This window comes from Solanum tuberosum, unplaced genomic scaffold, assembly GCF_000226075.1.
Source record: "Solanum tuberosum cultivar DM 1-3 516 R44 unplaced genomic scaffold, SolTub_3.0 scf00294, whole genome shotgun sequence".
Taxonomy (NCBI): Eukaryota; Viridiplantae; Streptophyta; class Magnoliopsida; order Solanales; family Solanaceae; genus Solanum; species Solanum tuberosum.
The window spans coordinates 715,526-738,502 of NW_006239231.1; the positions used below are offsets into that span (position 1 = coordinate 715,526).

The following is a 22,977-nucleotide window of genomic DNA, read 5'->3' on the forward strand; positions in this document are numbered from 1 at the left end:
CCCCCCCTTTTTGCGTTCACTTATACCTTCTTTCATGAAAAGTAGTCATCGTTAATGGGACTAATTTAGAAGAGTAATATTTAATTAATGAACATTTTCTAGTTTATCTAATATAGTGTGAATGAACATTTTCTATTTATCTAATATAGTGTGAATTGATGGATTTGTTTCTAACAAAGTATGAAGTTAAACTCTGTCACAAAAATTGAAATAAAAAGGTAATCGTTTAACTTATATACTAATAGCGCAATTAATTTTTACATTATCAAGTCATTAAAAAGATATCTATAATTAATTTGCATCTGTTCTTACAAGGATCGTGAATTCTTTCATTATATAGGACCAATGATTGTTTTAAATGAATTGCTTTAGTTGAGTTTCTAAGTGAATTCAATCAAGAGTCATGTTTTTCCAAAAATATCGAAGAAAAAATTTGATCTATACTAGACATGACTGACTCAAAATTGTTAACATTTTCCCAACATTCATAGATTTCATTATTATCAAAACTAGAAAATGAAAACATCAACTCAACAAAAGAGAGAAAAAAATATAAGTAGCCTTAGATTTTTTTGGATAATTCTACGAAATGAAATTCCAAGATTAAAGGGGGGAAAAACCTACATACCTCGTTGAGTTTGGAGGAAATAGCAATGAAGTTGAGAAATGAGTCAAAGATATGTAATACCAATAATATTTATACTACTAATGAGCTTCTTTTTTTTTAATCTTTAGTCCTAAATTCATAGTATTTAGTAAATAAAATTGATTATGGTAATCTCTTATTTAGTATTATTATTTCCTCTAGATTTGGAAATTTAGTAATGTTTTGGATTACTTCTTTCATCAGTGCAACAATGGAAAATGATATCGTTTTCGAAGATAACTCAACCTAAATAAATACATTAGTGTAAAGTATAATAAAATTCTCGAAGATCATCGTGAGTTATCTGGACAAATGATGGTAAGTCTCTTTTATTCACATTATTTAAATGGTATCAATTTTGATATGTATAATTTTACCTTGACCGTATATATTATACCCCAATAATGAGTCAAGATTTTGATAATATCTTTCGCATGAAATGCTTTAATGAATTCCGACTATTTAATATTGTTATTTTCAGAAAAGTACAATTCGATTAGTGTGTTAGGAGATGCTGAATCTAAAAAAAATTACTAATTGTACCACATTTTAAAGCACTTATGATTGCAAATTCTGTAGTGCCTCCGTTCCTTTTTATATGTCATCCTTACTATTATAAATAGTTGATCCATAATACTATCTTCGTTCACTTTTAATTGTCATCGTTTTTTTTAGAGTCATACTATTAAAACTTTGACTAACATTTTAGGATGACTTTTTGTATAGACGTTTTTGAATATCTAAATTTTTTGTTTAAAATATCAAATTAATATAATCTAATTTAACTTTGAAAATTAGTCAAATTGTCTTTCAAAACGTAACATGACAAATAAAAGTGGATGGAGGGAGTACTTGTCATTTTATAAAATCAATGCATAAATTACAATATTCTTTCTATTTTACCCTTGTGAGTTATTAGCCTTGAAAATATACATTTGACCAACATAGAAAAATTAATTGAATAATTAACTAATCAGTAAATTAATTCATATTCATTGATTGAAAAGTTGACTTCAAAAAAATTAAATAAGGATAGAATAATAAACTTATTTAATTTTTTAATACACATGAAATAAAAAATGGTGACATATAAATAGAGAAACGGACAGAATAATTCTGAAATAGAGCTCAATGCCATTTAACTTCACACTGAATATTTGTCCCTATCGTTTTCTATCTCAACATGTAAAAGGTTACGTACTAGGTGTAGTTGCACCTTTATAGGTGACATGTCTAGAAAGAAACCAAAGGTAAACTCCTTGAATTGTTGAAATTACTAGTGATTATTGACAAAGGTGTATTCAGGATTTCAGGATGATGTGTGCACTATTATGAAAAGATGGATCTAATCGGTTAGATACATTTAAGTTTGTATAGTTGAAAACAGTTAAAATTTTAAATTGTAGGTCCAAAATTGAAATGCTTAATTAATTAAAATACCAAAAGTGCTTCCAATAACCACTTAGAGAGGTGTTACCCAATTTTAGAAAGAAAAATAATACAAGATAGATATAAAATTCAAAATTCTAATCTCACTGAGAGGTACACCCAATCATCGTCGCATTTTATGATACTTCGACTGTGGATTCACATATCTATATTTAACAAAAAATAAAAAAATATAACACTATTATATATGATTTTAGGAGGGAGCATGGGTTCATGTGAACCCGGTAATCCCCTCTGCATACGCCTCTGAAATTTATTGAGGCATTCCCTAAGTTGATCAAAGGCATCAAGATTGATGCAGGAACACCAATGTGTATATCTCTTTTTTTTCCTGAACTAATAAAAATGTAGTTTTAAGCAAAGCAAAAATAAAGAAATACAATATTGTATATACTAATATGTGAATAGAAACAGGCTGTATGATTTTGGTATATAAATTGATAACAAATGATGAACTAATATATGCATTTATACCGTTTGAGGAAAGGGGATAGGAACCTTTTTAAAAATATGTTTCAAACATCACACAAACACCAAAAAACTTATTAAACTTTTGAGTCAATACTTAATAATCGGATGAGGATCGGGGTTGTGGGCCAAACACGAAGGCTACCCTCGACGGATAGTGGGGGAGCTAGGTGGACCCGAGTAAAGGGTGAACCCAACACATTTATTAATTCACCCATTTTAATTTGCTCGTACCCATGTGACACTCCTAAGTCATAAGTTATGAGGGGTGTTCACGGGTCGGTTTGAATTTGTTATTGGTCAAAATCAAAATTAAATCAATTTAATAGATTTTTAAATTATCAAACTCAAACCAAACTAAATATAATATACATTTATCGATTTGATTCGGTTATTAATCATATACAAAAAAATTTTAAAAAATTATTCAAAAGAGGGAACAAAAACAACAATTCATTAATGTCACGCCCCGAGCCTACACCCTGGGCGGGACTGGCACTCGAGAGCCATTGTTGACCCCAAGCGAACCCTGGCCTGACTTACTTACTCAGCGGAAGACTTAACTTAACAAGATAAACCCAAACAAAACTTAAAATGTTATAAAGAAAACGTTCAACTAGCCAATAAGGCAAACTCAAGTCTCAACATAAGATAATGAAAATGAAAGGACTAAAGAACTAATATCTGACTGTCTATCTATGAAGCCTCTAAACAACTGAGATCAGGGGGGGATTTACGTTGAACGAAGTGGGTTCATCCGAACCCCCTTCGTTGAAAAATTACACTATATATATAAGATTAAATTTCTAATATACATGTATATATATACTATTGAACATACACCAAAGGCGTAGCTCAGTGGCGTTGGGGTTCAGGAATTCTCTCTACTGCACGTGAGGTCGCGTGTTCGAATCCGGGCAGAGGCATTTCTTTTATCAACTTATATTTTAGGTGTTTTAATTTTTTTAAAAAATAATAATGCAATCAGAAAATGATGTTTAGTTCCAAAAATTAAAACACTGATTGGGAATTTAGGATTTATTAGTTTTATCCCTAATTATAAAGTCAAATATTAAAAAACCCTTTTCTTCTTGATTCAAACGTTTAATCCGACCCATTTATATCGGATTCGATCCATTTATTTGTGGATATTATTTACGTGATTAATATTTTTTTGAACCCCCTTGATGAAAATCCTCCCTCCGCCACTGACTGAGATGGATGTCACGACAAGATCCACAACATCCTAATGAACTAACTAATACTGAAAGCAATAAAAAAGGGTCCTTCGGAAGCAAGGTGGCTCACCAACAAACTCTGGAGCTCAACTAGAATCAACGATGCGCTGGATGCTGATCCTGGTTACATGTGTCTGCGTCATAAAAAGATGCAGGCCAAATGGCATCAGTACATTGAATGTACGAGTATGCAACGGGAATTATAAAACAAGACATAAGCTTGAAAGGAACTGGAGAACTTACCTGACTCAACTCAACTCAACTTAACTGAACTCATTTCAATATAAAGCAGTATAAAACAAGTGCAATATAAAGAAAATCTTTTAAAACATGGATGTCAATTATGTGTGTATGCAAAGTTACAATATATCTCTGAGATGTATGTAAAAATACAAATAAACTATGTATATAAGAATACAATTACTTCTGTTGGAGTTTCTCTAACCGACAACCATCACGTAAGAGCTATTATGATGATACAACATTTTGCCTCACGCTGCCAGGGACGTCCTATACCTTGCCGAAGGTATAGAACCTGGCTACTAAGTGGATCTACTAGTCTATGCTAAAAAACACTAAGGAATCATCTAAAAAGTATGACCCTGTTCTACCCATGATGGCTACATGGCTTATGGGGGCTGTGAGTTGTCTGAACTCTCCCCCATATCGGTGCTAAATATTATTCCCAAAATATGATAGTAGCTCTTATGTTTAAAAACATACTTCTTTCTGTGATTTGAGATAATTGCTCAAAAACCTAGCTCAAGGGCTATCTTGGAAATCAAAGTTTCCTCTCTTGCTTAATTGTGAAAGTGTTTACTCTTTTCTGAAAACTAGCTCAAAGGCTCTTTGGAAATCAAGGTTTCTTTTTTGTTTAAATGTGAAAACATTTTAAAACTCTTTGGGAATACATAGTCCCCCATATACTCTTGATAACTTCAACCTTTACTCTTTAACTCTTTACTCAAACTTGAACTTTAAGTCTTAAAACAAAGTTAAAATCATTTGAAAAAGACTTTTGGAAAACTCTAAGAACTTCTCTTGACTTTGATCTTAACTTTCCTTGAATTGGATTATGGATTCAAGGTTCATGATCTCATGTTATGGATGATTTCATGATGTTTATACGTACCTTAGAGTGTTGGAATCAACTAGGAAACATAGGTACATTGCTAAGGAACTAGTACGGAAAGAAAGGGGGAAAATGGGAAGAATTAGTGTCCCTGGCGCTCTGAGAGGCGCGGGGCACTAGAAAAGAAACTTCGGAAGCTGGGGTGGGGCGCGCTGGCTGGTGCGGCGCCCCAGGCCCTGCCCAGGTGGGTTCTAACTTTTCTTCTTCGTTTTTTATCTCTAAACCCCCTATTTCAACTTGTTCTTCCCCCCAAACACTTAGAATTGACTATATCCTCAATATATGTAAGATTCTACTCCAAACAACACCTAAATTACATGAATCGAACTCAAGAACTTCTCAACAACTCATCAATCAAGATTCAAACGGAACTTTCAACAATATTCATCAAGAACTCAATTTTTCTGTAATCTCAAGAACGACAATACGCTGAAATAAATCATGATTGGCGGGTGGGTGAACTAACTCAATGCTATGTGATCTCACATATCTAGTAGGGATCACCCATTAACGAAATCCACGATTCGAGAATTTGACGATTCTTGCTTCTTCTCCTCTTTTCTCATCTTCTTTTCTCTTCTCTAAAACCCTAACTCAATATTGTAAAAGCGTAAACTGAATCTTATCAGTTTAGACCCCAATTAAACTCCTAAAAACAAATTTAAGTCATGGGGTATGGAAAAGACCATAATGCCCTTCTAAAATTTGGATTAGACTTTTCTTATTTGTACAACCCACTTCAAATGAGCATATCTCACTCATACGAACTCGGAATCGAGTAAACTCAGCGGCTTCGGAAAGATTATTCCAAGATCTTTCCTAAGGTACCTGGACGTACATGTAACTCATCTTGAGCTAGAAGTTATGGTCGTTTGAAGTTGACCAAAAACCCAAACTTAACTTAACCAATTTTCCAGATTTTCGATTTGGATTGTTATTTTTATAATTTTCCAGAAAAAAAAACATGTAGAAGGTAAGGGTTCCACTTATTTCCCAGCCAAGTTTTGTAAGTTTCATTTCTCTCTCTCTGTACGTAAATCTTATGGATTGATTTTTGTGTATGCCAGAAAAAGTCCTCTGTTTTTGCCTATACAAGTGCATTTGCTTCAATTCTATTTGATGATACATCGTTTAATTCGTTATCCAATATGATTTTATCATGTTGCTTTTAGAGTAGTGTTGATTTTAGATTCATATTAAATTCGGGAAAAGGCATAAGTACCCCCCCAGCCTATACCCAAAATCCCTGAGACACACCTAACCTTTACTAAGGTCCTATTACCCCCTTGAACTTATTTTTTAATTAATTTTTCTACCCCTTTTTGGCCTACGTGGCACTATCCTTGAAAAAAAAGTCAACATGCTTGGGCCCACAAGATAGTGCCACGTAGGCTGAAAAGGGGTAAAAAATTATATATAAAAATAAGTTCGGGGGGTAATAGAACCTTAGTAAAGGTTAGGTGTGTCTCAGGGATTTCGGGCATAGGTTGGGGGGGTACTTATGCATTTTCCCTATTAAATTCTACTTGTTTGCAACAAATTTTAAACATATGAAAAATAAATAAATCACACAAATAAAATCTGAAGAAACATGTCCTCCCTTGATTCTATTCTTCTAAGATTTATCCATGATTCGAGGGCCGTTAGTGGCGTATTTCTCAAACCAGGATGATTTAGATTTGACCTCTATATGAATATTCCATCAACTTATGGAATATTCGAGACCTTGATCTTTAAAAATATCCAAGAGTTTATGGGATATTTTGAGATGCCTTTTAATGGAATTTAGTACCCTTTATATAGGCATAAACTAGGGTTTAGGATTGAGTAGCCTCCAAGAATTCTAATTGAAACTGAACACATCTTCTAGAGTTCCAATTCGAATTGAACACTTCTTGTAGAGTCCGCAAAATTTCAATGTCTACACTACTAATACTCAGCATTTTGGTGTTTTTCTTTTCACTGGCAGGAAATTATTCTTTATTGTGTTAATAGCTGGTGATTTCAACTGGAAAGAACAAACCACTTGCAATTTCAGCTTTATTCAAAGCGTCTATTATACACTTAAAAATAATTTTGATCTGGTAAATATAGTGTAATTTAGTCGTTAAGGATTTGATTAAGCAGGCCTTTCTCACTTTCCTGGTCTAATGATTTCATGTTCAAATTGTTGTTGAACATGTTCCGTTCAGATCGAAGACATTGTCTTTTTTCATCTTTTATCATGAACATTGTTCTATAAAGAAACATGTTAGACAAAACTTGTTAAACAAGCTTAGCTTACTTAGTGAAGGAAGATGAAACCTTTCTCACATTATGGAATGCTTCGATGTGTATGGACCTAACATTAGGGGAAGTCATCGAGATTTTTAATTAAGATGAACTTTTCTCTCTAGTTTCTTTGATCCTGGGGTCTGAACTCCTTTAGGACTCTTCATGTTTTCTTAAGTGATGTGATTCTCTATGCTCCCATTCTTTATGAATTTCTTCATTTGCGCAGCTAATTTGTAGTACCTTTCTCTACGGTGAGGACATGTTAATTTGGAAATACAACTAACTAATTTCAGATAAAAGGATTTTGTGATCAATTTTCAATTTGACTCTGACATGAGAGGAAGTACAGCACCTGGATAGGAGGATCAATTCTAGCTTCGATCACTACTTTCAACGGAGCTAGTTTGCTTTATTTGGCCGATCAACTACGTCTCATTCCCAAATAAGTTGTGAATGTTTTGTTGATAATTTCTCGTAGGTCAAGGAATTCATCACTACTTCTACTTTCTGTGCAGATGTGTATAACAAAGATACAGTACTATAAATCTGGTCCCTCAATTGTCCACAAAAAGTGCTTCTAAGAGTGGTTAGATAACTTACATTTCTCTTTTCAAATGAATGATATTTTTAGTTTCCATCTGCTCTGTCATATGCTAATCTAGCTTGCCTCACATTTATTCTTTATTCCAAGTTGAAAGCCACGAAGATGGAGTATCTCGGCGACTTATGTTTGTTCAATTGCTTTACGTGTTAATTAGGCACAGTTGGTGGTTATATCTTCTTCTGAAAAACAAGAGCATTCTGAGTTAATTATGTGGAATGGGGATTTCCTCGTGTTTACATCAAAATTATATGTTCTAAGTTCTGGCAACAGAAGGATAGATCTACATTTTTTATGTTTTGTATTCTATGGTTTCAGGTTGTATTTTTTCAAGTTTTGGAAGTATTAAGAAACACCTATGTTATTCAATTTGAAAGCAAAGATTCTTGTTCTTCATATCTTTCTATTGTGCATTTATCTGCATACCAATTTGTTGGGAAATTCTATTTGGCCAAATGAAAATGTTTTGAACCTATTGTGGCAAGCAAAATTACTGTACAAATAGCTAACAAAAGCAATCTTTTTCCTTGCTCGAAAGGGTACTATTTGATAGCTCCGTTGACAAATCTTAAGTTTTGTACGTGATTGAACGTATAATATTTTGGTATAAACATATAGTAATATATATCTTACTAACAAAAATTATTCCTTAGAGACATAAATTTTTGAGATAAACATATAAGAAAGTAAATGATACTTTATGGAGCAATAAATAAATAATATTGTAGTCTCAATTTTTTTCATTTACTCTTATTGGAATTCTTAAGGACAAACTAGCTAAATCTTTTTGTCTACTCTTATGACCGAGGTTCAAGGCTCGGGTCTTATGTAATGGCTTGGTCGGGACGAGATCAAGTTTCAAGTCAGGGTTGGGATGGGTCTTAGGTCCGGCCGAGTCAGGGCTGTGGATCGAGTCCCTATTCAAGGTTGGGGTTGGGTCACGTCTTTGGTCAAGTTGGGTCTCAGGTTTAAGTCGGTATGGGTTTTATCGGGTGAGGGTCGTGGTGGTGGGTCGTACACGAAGGCTACCCTCGACGGATAGTGGGGCAGAGGTGGACCTGAATAAAAGGTGAGACCAACGCATTTTAAATTGCTTATATCAGCCCAACTTACCCATTTAACACCCCTAAACTTTTTAAGTTACTAGTTTCTGGACACGTGCATTGCACGTGTACCCATCTAAATTGACATAAATTGTTTCAAATTATAATTGTATCAAAAATAGTTTTATAATTAAATTACATGAATATCATTCATTTTCAAACAAAAATAGTTCAAATATTTGGAATCTACTCTTGGATACCAATAACAAATTAAAATATGACAACAAAGTATCTCTTCTCCAAATGAAAGAAAAGATAATAATATTTAGTACTTTAAAATACGATAATTATAAACACAAATTAATATATGTATATTCTTATCCCAGATGTTAATTACCTACAAGACAATGTTCAGAGAAAAGAAGAAAGATAAAAATTAAAAGAATTTGATAGCCACTTCTTAAAGTTAATTAAAATAAAATGAAGGGTATAATTAATAATTAATAATTAATATTATTTTGTTTATATTATTAAGGGATCATACCAAGTATTGGATCCTACCAAATTAATTTTTTCAAAAATGAGCTTAGAATACATAAACATAGCATCAACGGAGTGACAACTTAAAATATGAAACAATATCAAAAGTTGAAATATTGAATTTATCTTTCTCAAAGTGAGACAAAAGGATAAATAAATAAGGATACACTATGTTCAGAGAAAAGAAGAAAGATAAAAATTAAAAGAATTTGATAGCCACTTCTTAAAAATTAAAATAAAATGAAGGCTACAATTAATAATCAGTATTAATTTTTTTATTATTATTAAGGAATCATATCAAGTATTGGATCCTACCAAATTAATTTTTTCAAAAATGAGCTTAGAATACATAAACATAGCATCAACGGAGTGACAACTTAAAATATGAAACAATATCAAAAGTTGAAATATTGAATTTATCTTTCTCAAAGTGAGACAAAAGGATAAATAAATAAGGATACACTTTTATATCATTATTTCTTCCGTAAATTAAAGAAGTTATTAATAATTTAATCATACGTTACTTTATCCATTTCAAATTATTCATCGTGTTTCAATCTTATACACCCCTTTATAATTTTTTTTTTGATAAAAAATGTTGTTTTTATATATTCTATCTTACACACCCCTTACAAAAAATAAACATAAATAAGTAATTAATAAAAATGTAAGAACAAATTAAATAACTTTTATTATCAATTAATATAGTACAATAATTTAATCGTTAAAAAGATCAAGTAAATTATAATTATTATTTTTTACAAATTACATCACACAAGTATATTAGTAAAGAGTCATGATCATATATTTTGATGCATGACCCTTTATTTATATTCAAAGAAGGAAACTATGTACTAAAAAAAAGCATATCCTTCTTACCTTTGTTCTTCTAAAAAAAAAGAGCAAAAATAATGCTTTGTTCATCCCTAAAGAAGTTAATCCCCCAAATCTTAACTTGCCCATTCCTTGTATATCGCATAATGTTGTTTACTCCAATATTTTTCATATTTATAGATGACAAATGTAGGGATAATCCTAAAATTATAAGAGAATGTGTATATTCAAGAGATAGATAAGTGCAAATCATCATATAAATGCATGAGAATATCAACAATTTTTCTTGGATAACATGACTTTTTGCTAATACATGAACCATATTAAATTGCTTGTAAATGTCAAAATAACCTTTTAAATTCCTAAAAAAGATCTGTTATTATTTTTTTGTACATTGAAACATTAATGATTGCGTAATAATTTAGTTTCGAAGCATAAGTTATTAGAGGAACATTGTTAAGTTAGTGAATGAAAAATGGTCATTTAATATATTTTTTAGAAACATTTAATATTTAATTAATTAGTTTTAAAAAAATAATTAGTGTATATACATTTTTATTATATATATATATATATATATATATTAATACAATTTAATATTTAAATTAAATTTTATTAAATTAGATATTTTAGTTAGTAATTAATCTAAGAAAGTGCAAATGTCATTAACATTTTTATCAAAACGATAGAATTTAATATAGTTAGGAATTAATCTAAGGAAGTGTAAAAGTCATTAACATTTTTATTAAAATAATACAATTTAATATTTAAATTAAAAATAATTAAATTTTTTATTACATTTTAATTTATAGTAAGGGTAAAATCGTAATTCAACTTTTAACTTTTTTGTTCCCACTTGTAATAATACTAGTTTCACGGCACGTGTGTATCACATATAAAGTATACGATGTTGTAAAATAGAATTAATATTACTAAATTAATGTTTTTAGTAAATAATTATAATTTAAAGAACATAAGACCAATGATTTTAAATGATTAATACATATTTTCATAGAGTTATTGTATTTTGAGATCATATTGACAAGATATCATTTAAACATTTCAAAATACATTCAGAATTTAAATATGGTGAGAAAGTAACATTTCTTTAGTAGTATTATTTTTACTTCACTCAATTTTGTAAACATATCTAACCAACAAATTTATTTTTAAGAAAATATCAATTGCATTTCTTCTTGAGGTTATGAACAGAAATGATGGACACCATTTAAGTATAATTATTCTCTTAAAAATTCACACTTGAAATTTAGTATGTATATGACACTAATAAGGATTAGCATAAATATTTCAATATTTTATCTTTATACGTAATCTATTTTTTTAAAAATAATATTACTCAATTAATATTTGAGTAAGACTATCATAGAGAGGTAATTTTACAAAAAAAAAATGGGTACTTTGTTGTTATAACAAATGATGGTTAAATAGAGGCTTGAGTATATGTCAAATGTATAACTTGACCAACACTTTGTTATATATATACATTTTAGTAGCATAATTTAATTTTAATACATGAACATCACCTTTGGTGAAAAATATTTCATTTCATTAAGTTTTTACCTTATCTTTGTAGAATTGTTGTCTTTTCATTTTTTTCCGCCGCATACATATCATATAGAATAGTGGTACCTCATATTCCGGTAAACTTCGAACTCCCTCAACGACCATAAATCACACAAAAAGTTTTGAAATGCAAGAAGAAGAAAAGTAGAAGATTGAAAAAAATTGTGGTTGAAAAATGAGAGGATGCCCCTCTATTTATAGTCAACAAAGGGTAGTATGAACAAATGTTTTTTGTGTCTTATTTGAAAAGTCATTAACTTTTCGAAACGAAACTCCTTCATGAGAGTAAGAGAATAAAAAAAAAAAACAAAGAAGAAATATCTTACCCAAATCATGTGATTGTTTTCATTTTTGTTTATTATTATTGTCCTTCCCACAACTTTTCGTCACTGTTAATTCATGAAAATCGTAAGAAAAAATACTAGTGTGAATTATTGAATGATTTGCTTTAATTTGTTCACCAACTCTTTCTTATGTGATACCTCGAATTTCGATGAATTTTGAACTTAATCAACTGTTGCAAATAACCCTTGAGATTTTTAAGAAAAAGAAGAGTACAAAATATTTTTAAAAATTGTAGTTTAAAAGTGAGAGGAAACTATAGAAGTTTTATCGTGATATAAAATATTTACCTTTTTCAATAATAAAAATTAATTGATGAATAAAACTTAAAGTGTTATTTATAGAATCCTTAATTTGATTTAAGAATATTTTATGACCAGTCACTATTTTCTTATCTATTTTTATATAGCTATCAAGGAGTATATCTTCTGACATAACATTTTCTAAAATAACAGGAAATTCATACTTAAAAAAATTCATACTCAATAAAAATACAAAAAAGAAAAAACATATGGAACAATACATAGCCAATAAAGAAGGAAGACGAAAATATATGTTCATGCTACGTTCACTATAGTGTTCCATTTGATTGAAATATCTTCCCACTAGCACGTTACTTTCTCCGTTCATTTTTACTTACATATGTATTAAGAAATAATATAATTATTATCATGATTATATTATCATCTTATAAGTAAGAGTGAAAATCTATTATTGAAATAGTGGATATAACATCAAAACTAATAATTTAATGGACTATGTTGATGCCTGTTGTTTTAGTAAAATTAGAAAGAAATCCTTTTGTTTGAGTGTGAAAGAATAAAAAATGAAAGAACAAAGAAGAAATATCTTACTCAAATCATGTGACTTTTTTCACATTTTCTTATTATTATTGTCTTTCCCACAACTTTTCATCACTATTAACTCAAGAAAATTGTAAGAAAAAATATGAGTGTGAATTGATGAATCAGTTGCTACATACAATTTGTTCACGGACTCTTTCTTATGTGGTACCTTGAATTTCGTTGAATTTTTAACTTAATCAACTGTTCCAAATAACCCTTGAGATTATTTAAGAAGAAGAAGAATAGAAAACTTAAAAAAAATCGTAGTTTAAAAGTGAGAGGAAACCCTCTATTTATAGCTAACAAATAGTAGTATGAATAGGTGCTAATTGTGCCTTATCAGAAAAGTTACAATCTTTCGAAAAAGTCATTGCTTATCAGAAAAGTCACAACCTTTTGGAAAAGTCACAACTCATTGGAAAAGGCACAACCCTTTGGAAAAATCGCAACTCTTTGGAAAAATCACAACCTTTCGAAAAAGTCACAACTCATCAAAAAAATCACAACCCGTCAAAAAAGTTACAACCCTTTGAAAAAATCACAACCCGTTAATTTGAAAAAGTATTTACTTTTAATATTATTAAATTAATAAATAAAATAAATTGAATATTTTTAATTGGGGGTATTATAGTAATTTAACAATCAAGTTTGAGAGTTCATGCTTTTAAGGTAGTATAGATATAGATATAGATATAGATATAGATATAGATGATATGATATGATGATATGTTTATTTTCCAAGAAAAAAGAAAAAAACATTTAGAAGGTAAGGGCTCCACTTATTTCAAATTCTAGTTATGTAGCGATGATGATTTGTATAATTTTTAGTTTTTTCTCTCTGTACGTAAATCTGATGGATTCATTCTTATGTAAGATAGAAAAAGTCCTCTATTTTTTTCCCTAGAAAGGTGCATATGCTTCAATACATCGGGTCCGGTGTTTAATTTGTTATAGAATATGATTTCATTATGATTGATTTTAGATTCAGTTCGAGACTTGAGTATTTGTATCTCGAAATTGGTTCAAATTCTACTAATACTCAGCATATTGCTCTTTTTCTGTTCACTGGCAAGAAATTACTCTTTCTTGTGATTTCAACTAGAAATATGAAAATCATATCAAACTAATAAAGGAAGATATTTCACACGGACAAGTACAAATAGTTTTTAAAGTCGTTAAAAGATGGCTGATGGGATAGATATTCAAACAGTTGTTATCGACAACGGAACTGCACAATCCAAGGTTAGTAAGAACAAACCTCTTGCAATTTCAGTTTTATTCATTGTGTTGCTCTTTAATAGATATTCAAACACTTGTTTCTTTAGGCTGGGTTTGCTGGGGATCATGCTCCAAAGACTGTTTTCGAAAGTATAGTTGGTGTTCTTCGTTATACTGGCATCATGCTTGCTATGAAACAAAAAGATGCATATTTTGGTGATGAAGCTCTGCATAAAAGAGGTATTTTGATTGTGAAATATCACATTGAACATGGCATGGTAAAACACTGGGATCATATGGAGAAAATATGGCATCACATATTTTACAATGAACTCCGTGTTGCTCCCGAGGAGCATCCCGTTCTTCTGACGGAAATACCACTTAACCCCAAAGTAAACCGGGAGAAAATGACTGAAATCATGTTTGAGAAATTCAATGTTCCATTCATGTATATCGCAATCCAGGCTGTTTTCTCTCTGTTTGGTAATGGTTGCCTAACTGGTAAGCAGAAGAGAAGAAATGCTGGTTCTCTACTGTTTAATATTAGCCAGTCACTAATTACATTTGTTATTTTTCAACCAGGTATTGTGCTTAATTCTGGTGATGGTTCGACCCACACGGTCGCCATCTATGAGGGACATGCACTTCCCCATGCTATCTCATGCTTAGGTATTGGTGGTCATGATCTTACAGATTATTTATGGGAGCTTATCAAAGAAGTTTTTGTATGTAAAGCAGCGATAGAAGAAGATATTACTAGGCGTATGAAGGAGACAATTACTTATGTTGCACTGGATATTGAACAGGAGATTGAGAAGGCAAAAAACAGATCTTCAGTTGATAAGGGCTTTGAGCTTCCTGATGGACAACTCTTTCATATTGGTGCTGCGGGTTTCCAATGTCCTGAAGTCCTATTTCAGCCATCGTTGGTCGGAAAGGGACTGACAGGAATCCATGAAAAAGTCTACAATTCAATCATGAAAAGTGATGTTGATATTAGGAAGGATTTATTTGCAAACATTGTGCTTAGTGGTGGCTCAACTATGTTTCCTGGCTTAGCAGAACGTATGAGCAAGGAAATCACTGCTCTTGCTCCAAGGGGCACGAAGATCGAGGTGATTGCACCACCTGAGAGGAAGTACAGCATCTGGATAGGAGGATCAATTCTAGCTTCCGTCAATACTTTCAAAAGAGTTAGTTTCTCCTTACTTTATTTGATCAATCAATCTTTCAAGTCTTAGTCTCGAATGATTGGTTCTAACTATGAATGTCTTCTTGTTAACTTCTTTTAAGCTCAAGGGATTCAACACTAATAACTACATCTTATGCAGATGTTGATAACGAAGGGCGAGTATGATGAATATGGTCCCTCAATTGTCCACAAGAGGTGTTTGTAAGATTTTGTGAGAACTTAAAATCCTCTTCAATTAGTTCAGGGACCAGCAGCATAAATATTGAGCAGTCTGTTTTCGTTTTTCCTTGCTTGGCTTGGCTTCTTTTCTTTGTAAATTAGCTGGTATACAGGAAACTGATAATATTATAACTTAGATTTTTAAGAAACAATTATGAACTTGGTATTGGAGTACAACCAGTCGAGAACTAGCTTGAGTAGGATCTTGTAGAGGTAAGGTTTTCTGTCCTAAACAAGATAGAGGTCAATGTCAAAACCCCGTCACCACAGAGGTGAATGCCTGAGTGAATGAATGTGTTGTGAACCAAGCTGACTCCATAAGGGCTTGTGGGCTAAAAGTGGTGAATGAGACTGATTCAGTTTTAACTATTAGGCCAAGTAAAATATTAGAGAGTTTTATTTGAGATCCAGACTCAATTACCATTTGTTAGAAAGGACTAGAAGTTAGAAAGAACGGTTATTCAAATTGTTATGGTGCATCTCTATTTCCTCATCCCTTTTCTTTGATCAGTTCTGCTTCTCATCCCTTTCTTCTATCTTTGTTCTTCAATTCCCCTTTTATTTCTTAAATTCCTTTGTAATTCCAATTAATATGGCTATACTAATAGTATAATCTAATTAGCTGGAATTAATACTCATCAAGCAGTATGTCGACATTTGGTGATGCTGGAGGAAACTGCAACATGTCAAGGTAAAAGCTCCAGACTCCATCATCCTCGAGTGATCTTGTAGGCTTAACTGTCACCTCTACAAGGGAAGGTTAACGTGCCAACAAAATCTTCATGAAAACAAATTCAGCAAAGTTCCATGACTTTAGGAAATAAACAAATAAATTCTAACAAGTTAAACCTTCTCCAAAATTCATAATTCTGAATGGTAGTGTCGCCCACCAAAATGCTCAACATTTTTAGCTCAGGATAGGCTTTGAGGAACTTCAAATCCACGTAATGACTTTCAAGAATGAACAAGTAATTAAGCATCGGGGGCTGAAATATTGAGGAATTGGATATCATTACAACCTGTAAGCTTCAAGGTAGAGAGCAATGGAGCCACGAGGGCGTTATTCTCCAAAATTTGATAAAAAATAATATGCCTTAGGTCGATGGTCACAACTCACAAGATTCAAGGCAATTTGAAGGTACAATTTGTTATCTTAAAATATCTCAATTGTGATGATGAAGAGTTGAATAGGAAAGAAGACAAAGGTTTTGGATGGCGAGTTCCTAAACACCTCCGGTAGAGCAACGAATGATCAATATCTGAATTACTCAAATCAACACTCAAAATATCGAGAACAAACTTGATAATAGGGCCATTGTGTTGCAAGAGGATTTTGTAGACAATGTTAGGACTGTGCAAATAATGTGGTGATGTACGTGTTCAAGTCGCTTTGAAGTAATTTGAATAATTTCAGCATGTCTTTTCTCTACCTAGTTATAAAAAGTTACATTATTGATCTTGAAATGACAGTTTAAAACTTTTGATCCCGTTTGCCCTACGGATAAACTTTAAGGTAAAATAACTTGTGCTTATTGGTGACTCAACTTTGGTCCCTGGCGTAGCAGAACGTATGAGCAAGGAAATCACTGCTCTTGCTCCAACCAGCATGAAGATCGAGGTGGTTGCACCACCTGAGAGGAAATGCAGCACCAGGATAGGAGGATCAATTGTAGCTTCCCTCAATACTTTAAACAGAGTTAGTTTCTTTTTTGCTTTATTTGACCTATCAACGACGTCTCATTCCCAAATAAGTTGTGAATGTTTCGTTGATAATTTCTCGTAGGTCAAGGGATTCACTAACTTCTACTTTCTGCGCAGCTGTGTATAACAAAGGGTCAGTACTATGAATCTGGTCCCTCAATTGTCCACAAAAAGTGCTTCTAAATGTGGTTAGATAACTTACATCCTCTCTTTTCAAATGAATGATATTTTTAGCTTCTATCTGCTCTGTCATATGCCTCACTTTAATTCTTTATTCCAAGTTGAAAGCCACGAAGATGGAGCATCTCTGCGACTAATGTTTGTTCAATTGCTTTACGTGTTAATTTGGCACAGTTGGTGGTTATATCTTCTTCTGAAAAACAAAGAGCTTTCTGAGTTAATAATGTGGAATGCGGATATCCTCGTGTTTACATCAAAATTATATGTTCTAAGTTCTGGCAACAGAAGGATAGATCTACATTTTTTATGTTTTGTATTCTATGGTTTCAGGTTGTATTTTTTCAAGTTTTGGAAGTATATATTAAGAAACACCTATGTTATTCAATTTGAAAAGCAAAAGATTCTTGTTCTTCATATCTTTCTATTGTGCATTTTATCTGCATACCAATTGTTGGAAATTCTATTGGCTAAATGAAAATGTTTTGAACCTATTGTGGCAAGCAAAATTACTGTACAAATAGCTAACAAAAAGCAGTCTTTTTCCCTTGCTCGAAAGGGTACTATTTGATAGCTCCGTTGAAAAATATTTTGGTATAAACATATAATATATATCTTACTAACAAAAATTATTCCTTAGAGACATAAATTTTCAAGATAAACATATAAGAAAGTAAATGATAGTTTATGGAGCAATAAATAAATAATATTGTAGTCAAGTCTTTTCATTTACTCTTATTGGAACTCTTGAGGACAAACTAGCTAAATCTTTTTGTCTACTCTTGGGATAAGGCACAAGTACTCCCCTAGACTATGACCGAAATCACAGAGACATACCTTAACTAATGTAAGGTTCTATTACCCCCTAAACTCATTTTTTGTGTAATTTTGTACACCTTTTGGCTTATGTGGCACACTCCGTGACTCCACTTAAGTGAGGCGTGTGGGAGATGTTTGGAGGCTACGTAGGCCAAAAAGGTGTACAAAATTACAAAAAAATAAAGGTCAGGGGGGTAATAGGACCTTAAATTAGTTAAGGTGTATCTCTAGAATTTCGGTCATAGTCTAGGGGGTACTAGTGCCTTATCCCTCTACTCTTATGACCAAGGTTCAAGGCTCGGGTCTTATGTAATGGCTGAGTTGAGGCGAGATCAAGTCCCAAGTCAGGGTTGGGATGGGTCTTGGGTCCGACCAAGTTAGGGTTGGGGATCAAGTCCCTATTCAAGGTTGGGGTTGGGTCACGTCTTTAGTCAAGTTGGGTTTCGGGTTTAAGTTGGTATGGGTTTTATCGGGTGAGGGTCGGACACAAAGGCTACCCTCCACGGATAGTGGTGGAGGGGTGGACCTGAGTAAAAGGTGAGCCCAATCCATTTTAAATTGCTTATATTAGCCCAAATTACCCATTTAACACCCCTAAACTCTTTTAAGTTATATGTTAATTTTACAGAAGAAAAATAATCATTTAGAAGGTAAGGGCTCCACTTATTTCTAATCCAAGTTATGTAGCGACGATGATTTGTATAATTTTCAGTTTTTTCTCTCTATACGTAAATCTGATGGTTTCATTCTTACGTAAGCTAGAAAAAGTCTTCTATTTTTTTTCCTAGAAAGGTGCATATGCTTCAATACATCGGATCCAGTGTTTAATTTGTTATAGAATATGATTTCATTAGGATTGATTTTAGATTCAGTTCGAGACTTGAGTATCTATATCTCGAAATTGGTTCAAATTCTACTAATACTCAGGAAATTACTCTTTCTTGTGATTTCAACTACAAATATGAAAATCATATCAAACTAATAAAGGAAGATATTTCTCATGGACTAGTACAAATAGTTTTTAAAGTCGTTACAAGATGGCTGATGGGATAGATATTCAAACAGTTGTTATCGACAACGGAACTGCACAATCCAAGGTTAGTAAGAACAAACCTCTTGCAATTTCAGTTTTATTCATTGTGTTGCTCGTTGATGGATATTCAAACACTTGTTTCATTAGGCTGGGTTTGCTGGGGATGATGCTCCAAAGACTGTTTTCGAAAGTATTGTTGGTCGTCCTCGTCATACTGGCGTCATGCTTGGTATGGGACAAAAAGATGCCTATGTTGGTAATGAAGCTCGGCGTAATAGAGGTATTTTGACTCTGAAATATCCCATTGAACATGGCATGGTAAGAAACTGGGATCATATGGAGAAAATCTGGCATCACATATTTTACAGTGAACTCCGTGTTGCCCCCGATGAGCATCCCGTTCTTCTGACGGAAGTACCATTTAACCCCAAAGTAAACCGGGAGAAAATGACCGAAATCATGTTTGAGAAATTCAATATTCCATCCATGTATGTCGCAATCCAGGCTGTTCTCTCTCTGTTTGCTAATGGTCGCCTAACTGGTAAGCTGAAGAGAAGAAATACTGGTTCTCTACTGTTTAATATTAGCTAGTCACTAATTACATTTGTTATTTTTCAACCAGGCATTGTGCTTAATTCTGGTGATGGTTCGACCCACATGGTACCCATCTATGAGGGACATGCACTTCCCCATGCTATCTCATGCTTAGGTATTGGTGGTCGTGATCTTACTTATTATTTATGGGAGCTTATCAGAGAAGGTTTTGCATGTAACGTAGCGATAGAAGAAAATATTATTTGGCGTATGAAGGAGACAATTACTTATGTTGCACTGGATTTTGAACAGGAGATTGAGAAGGCAAAAAACAGATCTTCAGTTGACAAGGGCTTTGAGCTTCCTGATGGACAACTCTTTTATATTGGTGCTGGGAGTTTCCAATGTCCTGAAGTCCTATTTCAGCCATCATTGGTCGGAAAGGGACCGACAGGAATCCATGAAAAAGTCTACAATTCAATCATGAAAAGTGATGTTGATATTAGGAAGGATTTATTTGCAAACATTGTGCTTAGTGGTGGCTCAACTATGTTTCCTGGCTTAGCAGAACGTATGAGCAAGGATATCACTGCTCTTGCTCCAAGGGGCATGAAGATCGAGGTGATTGCACCACCTGAGAGGAAGTATAGCACCTGGATAGGAGGATCAATTCTAGCTTCCCTCAATACTTTCAAAAGAGTTAGTTTCTCCTTACTTTATTTGACTAATCAATCTTTCAAGTCTTAATCTCGAATGATTGGTTCTAACTATGAATGTCTTCTTGTTAACTTCTTTTAAGCTCAAGGGATTCAACACTAATAACTACATCCTATGCAGATGTTGATAACGAAGGGAGAGTATGATGAATATGGTCCCTCAATTGTCCACAAGAGGTGTTTCTAAGCTTTTGTGAGAACTTAAAATCCTCTTCAATTAGTTCAGGGACCAGCAGCATAAAGATTGAGCAGTCTGTTTTCGGTTTTCCTTGCTTGGCTTGGCTTCTTTTCCTTGTAAACTAAGATAAGGTCGATTTTCTCAATGTGTTTATTAGATATTTTAAATTTTGATTTGAACTATATTAAAAAAGATATGAATTTTCTAAAGAAGATAATGGAACTTCATAATAGACTAAAATAACGGAGAAATAACATACTCCTTTCGTCCCATTTTATGTGAGGTAGTTTGACTCGGCGCGGAATTTAAGAAAGAAAGGAAGACTTTTAAAATTTGTAGTCCAAAATGAATGATAGAAATTTGTGTGGCTGTAAATCATTTCATTAAGGGTAAAATAGACATTTTATAGTTAAATTGTTACTTAATTTAGAAATGTGTCATTCTTTTTTGGACTGACTAAAAAAAAAGTAAGTCAAATAAATTGGGACAGAGGGAGTAGTAATTATACATTACATCATATGATGCCATAGCCATATAAAATTATTAATTCAAAATTAAACTAAACAAAATCCCTCACTCAAATCACATCAAAAAGTCATTCATTATTAATTTTCACATCGTATATAAGTATTACTTCATCAACTAATGTTTTAAAATGGATTATTTATTTTATTATCTAATCTACTTTATATTTTTTCTTCTGGAAAATTTGATAAAGGAAAAGCATAACGTACTCTCTAATTAATTGTAATTACATGTGTTTTTTTTTTCTTCTTTTTTTTGCAAAATACAATTTTGTAATATTTATTTTTAAAAGAATCTTTTAGTTGGTTACTCTTTTTTATTTCTTTTTGGTTAATTTAAGATACATATACAAAAGAATTTTAAATTATTTTTTGAATTTTAAAATTGTTGAATTTTTGTTAGTATCTTATTATGTTAAAAGAAATACAATTTGTGTTATATAATTGGTTGAATTTACTAATTTTTACTTAACCAGGTTTTAGAGTTTGTGTTTGAGTGGGAGTGTAATGGGAAGTTTTAAAACTGTCAATTTAGATTCTCATTTTTATTTAAATATATAATTTAATTATTATTTTTAATTTTTAATATTAAAAAAGATCATTCAAATAGTTGTGTAATATAATTTGTTTTATTAATGAATTTTAATTAATCAGATTTTAGAGTTTGTGTTTGAGTGGAAATGTAATGGGAAGTTTTAAAACTGCCTACTTATATCCCCATTTTTATTTAAATAAATAATTTTTTTTTATTTTTGAATTTTAAAATAGATCATTCAAAAAGATTAGTCAAAAATTTAATATTTAATTTTTATCTTAAATAAAAATTACGAATTTTAAATAATTAAAATTAATTAAACTTACTCATTTTTAAAACTGATCCCACTATTTTAAAATAATTAACTACAATTACATGAGTCTTTTTTTTTGCAAAATACAATTTTGTAATATTTATTTTTTAAATTTTTTTTTAGTTGGTTACTCTTTTTATTTCTTTTTGGTTAATTTAAGATACATATTTAAAAGAATTTCAAATTATTTTTTAATTTTAAAATTGTTGAATTTGTATAGTGCTAACATGTGTCACTTTTTACTTCTCCTATTAATCGCTCAAAATTCAAAATTGTAAGCAATTAATATAAGCTATATATATATAAATTTTATAATTTTATATTAATTGATATTTTTTAAACCAACTATCCAGATATAACTTTGGTTTTAATTTAAAAGTATTTTACCATCTCCGATTCGAATAAGAATTAGTTAATTTGATTAAACAAAGTAAACCTTTTAAGCCTATATTATAGAAATATAATAACATAAAAATAGGCTCTAAAACTGATTTTTAGTGTATAAAGAGAGTTATATATCATTTTCATAAAAATACACTTTGTATAAGTGAATTCATGGGATAGTTATTATTTTATTATATAACTGTAGCATATATTGATAATTAAGTGTGCATTTTCTCCCTCATATGAAAACTCTTCCTTCTCTCTTTTTTTTCTTTTCTGTTAATGGGTTAATTAAGATGAAGTGTAGCAAGCGTCTGAATATCGCTGTTAAATTTAAAACAAATAAGAGAAGAGAAATTTAAAATTATACAATTTATCAAGTTATTTGCATACACACTTTAATATAAAAAATAAGGAAAAATGCACATTAGTTGAGTT

The 22,977-nt window shown here is 31.5% G+C and overlaps 2 protein-coding genes and 1 pseudogene across 2 annotated transcripts; all 3 read left to right on the forward strand.

The window, feature by feature from the left end:
- The window catches only part of LOC102594277 (actin-7-like), a 14,469-nt pseudogene extending 6,681 nt beyond the window's left edge, over nt 1-7,788 (forward strand).
- Nucleotides 7,789-14,178: 6,390 nt separating this feature from the next.
- Nucleotides 14,179-17,509, forward strand: LOC102594616 (actin-104-like). Its single transcript, XM_006359771.1, has 4 exons — nt 14,179-14,238; nt 14,322-14,715; nt 14,797-15,407; nt 17,444-17,509. The coding sequence occupies exons 1-4, from the start codon at nt 14,179-14,181 to the stop codon at nt 17,507-17,509; spliced, it is 1,131 nt and encodes a 376-aa protein (XP_006359833.1).
- A 1,850-nt stretch (nt 17,510-19,359) lies between these two features.
- On the forward strand, nt 19,360-20,792 carry LOC102594941 (actin-100-like). Its single transcript, XM_006359772.1, has 4 exons — nt 19,360-19,419; nt 19,503-19,896; nt 19,978-20,588; nt 20,727-20,792. Exons 1-4 carry the CDS (start codon nt 19,360-19,362, stop codon nt 20,790-20,792), a joined length of 1,131 nt encoding a protein of 376 aa, XP_006359834.1.
- Nucleotides 20,793-22,977: the final 2,185 nt, after the last annotated feature.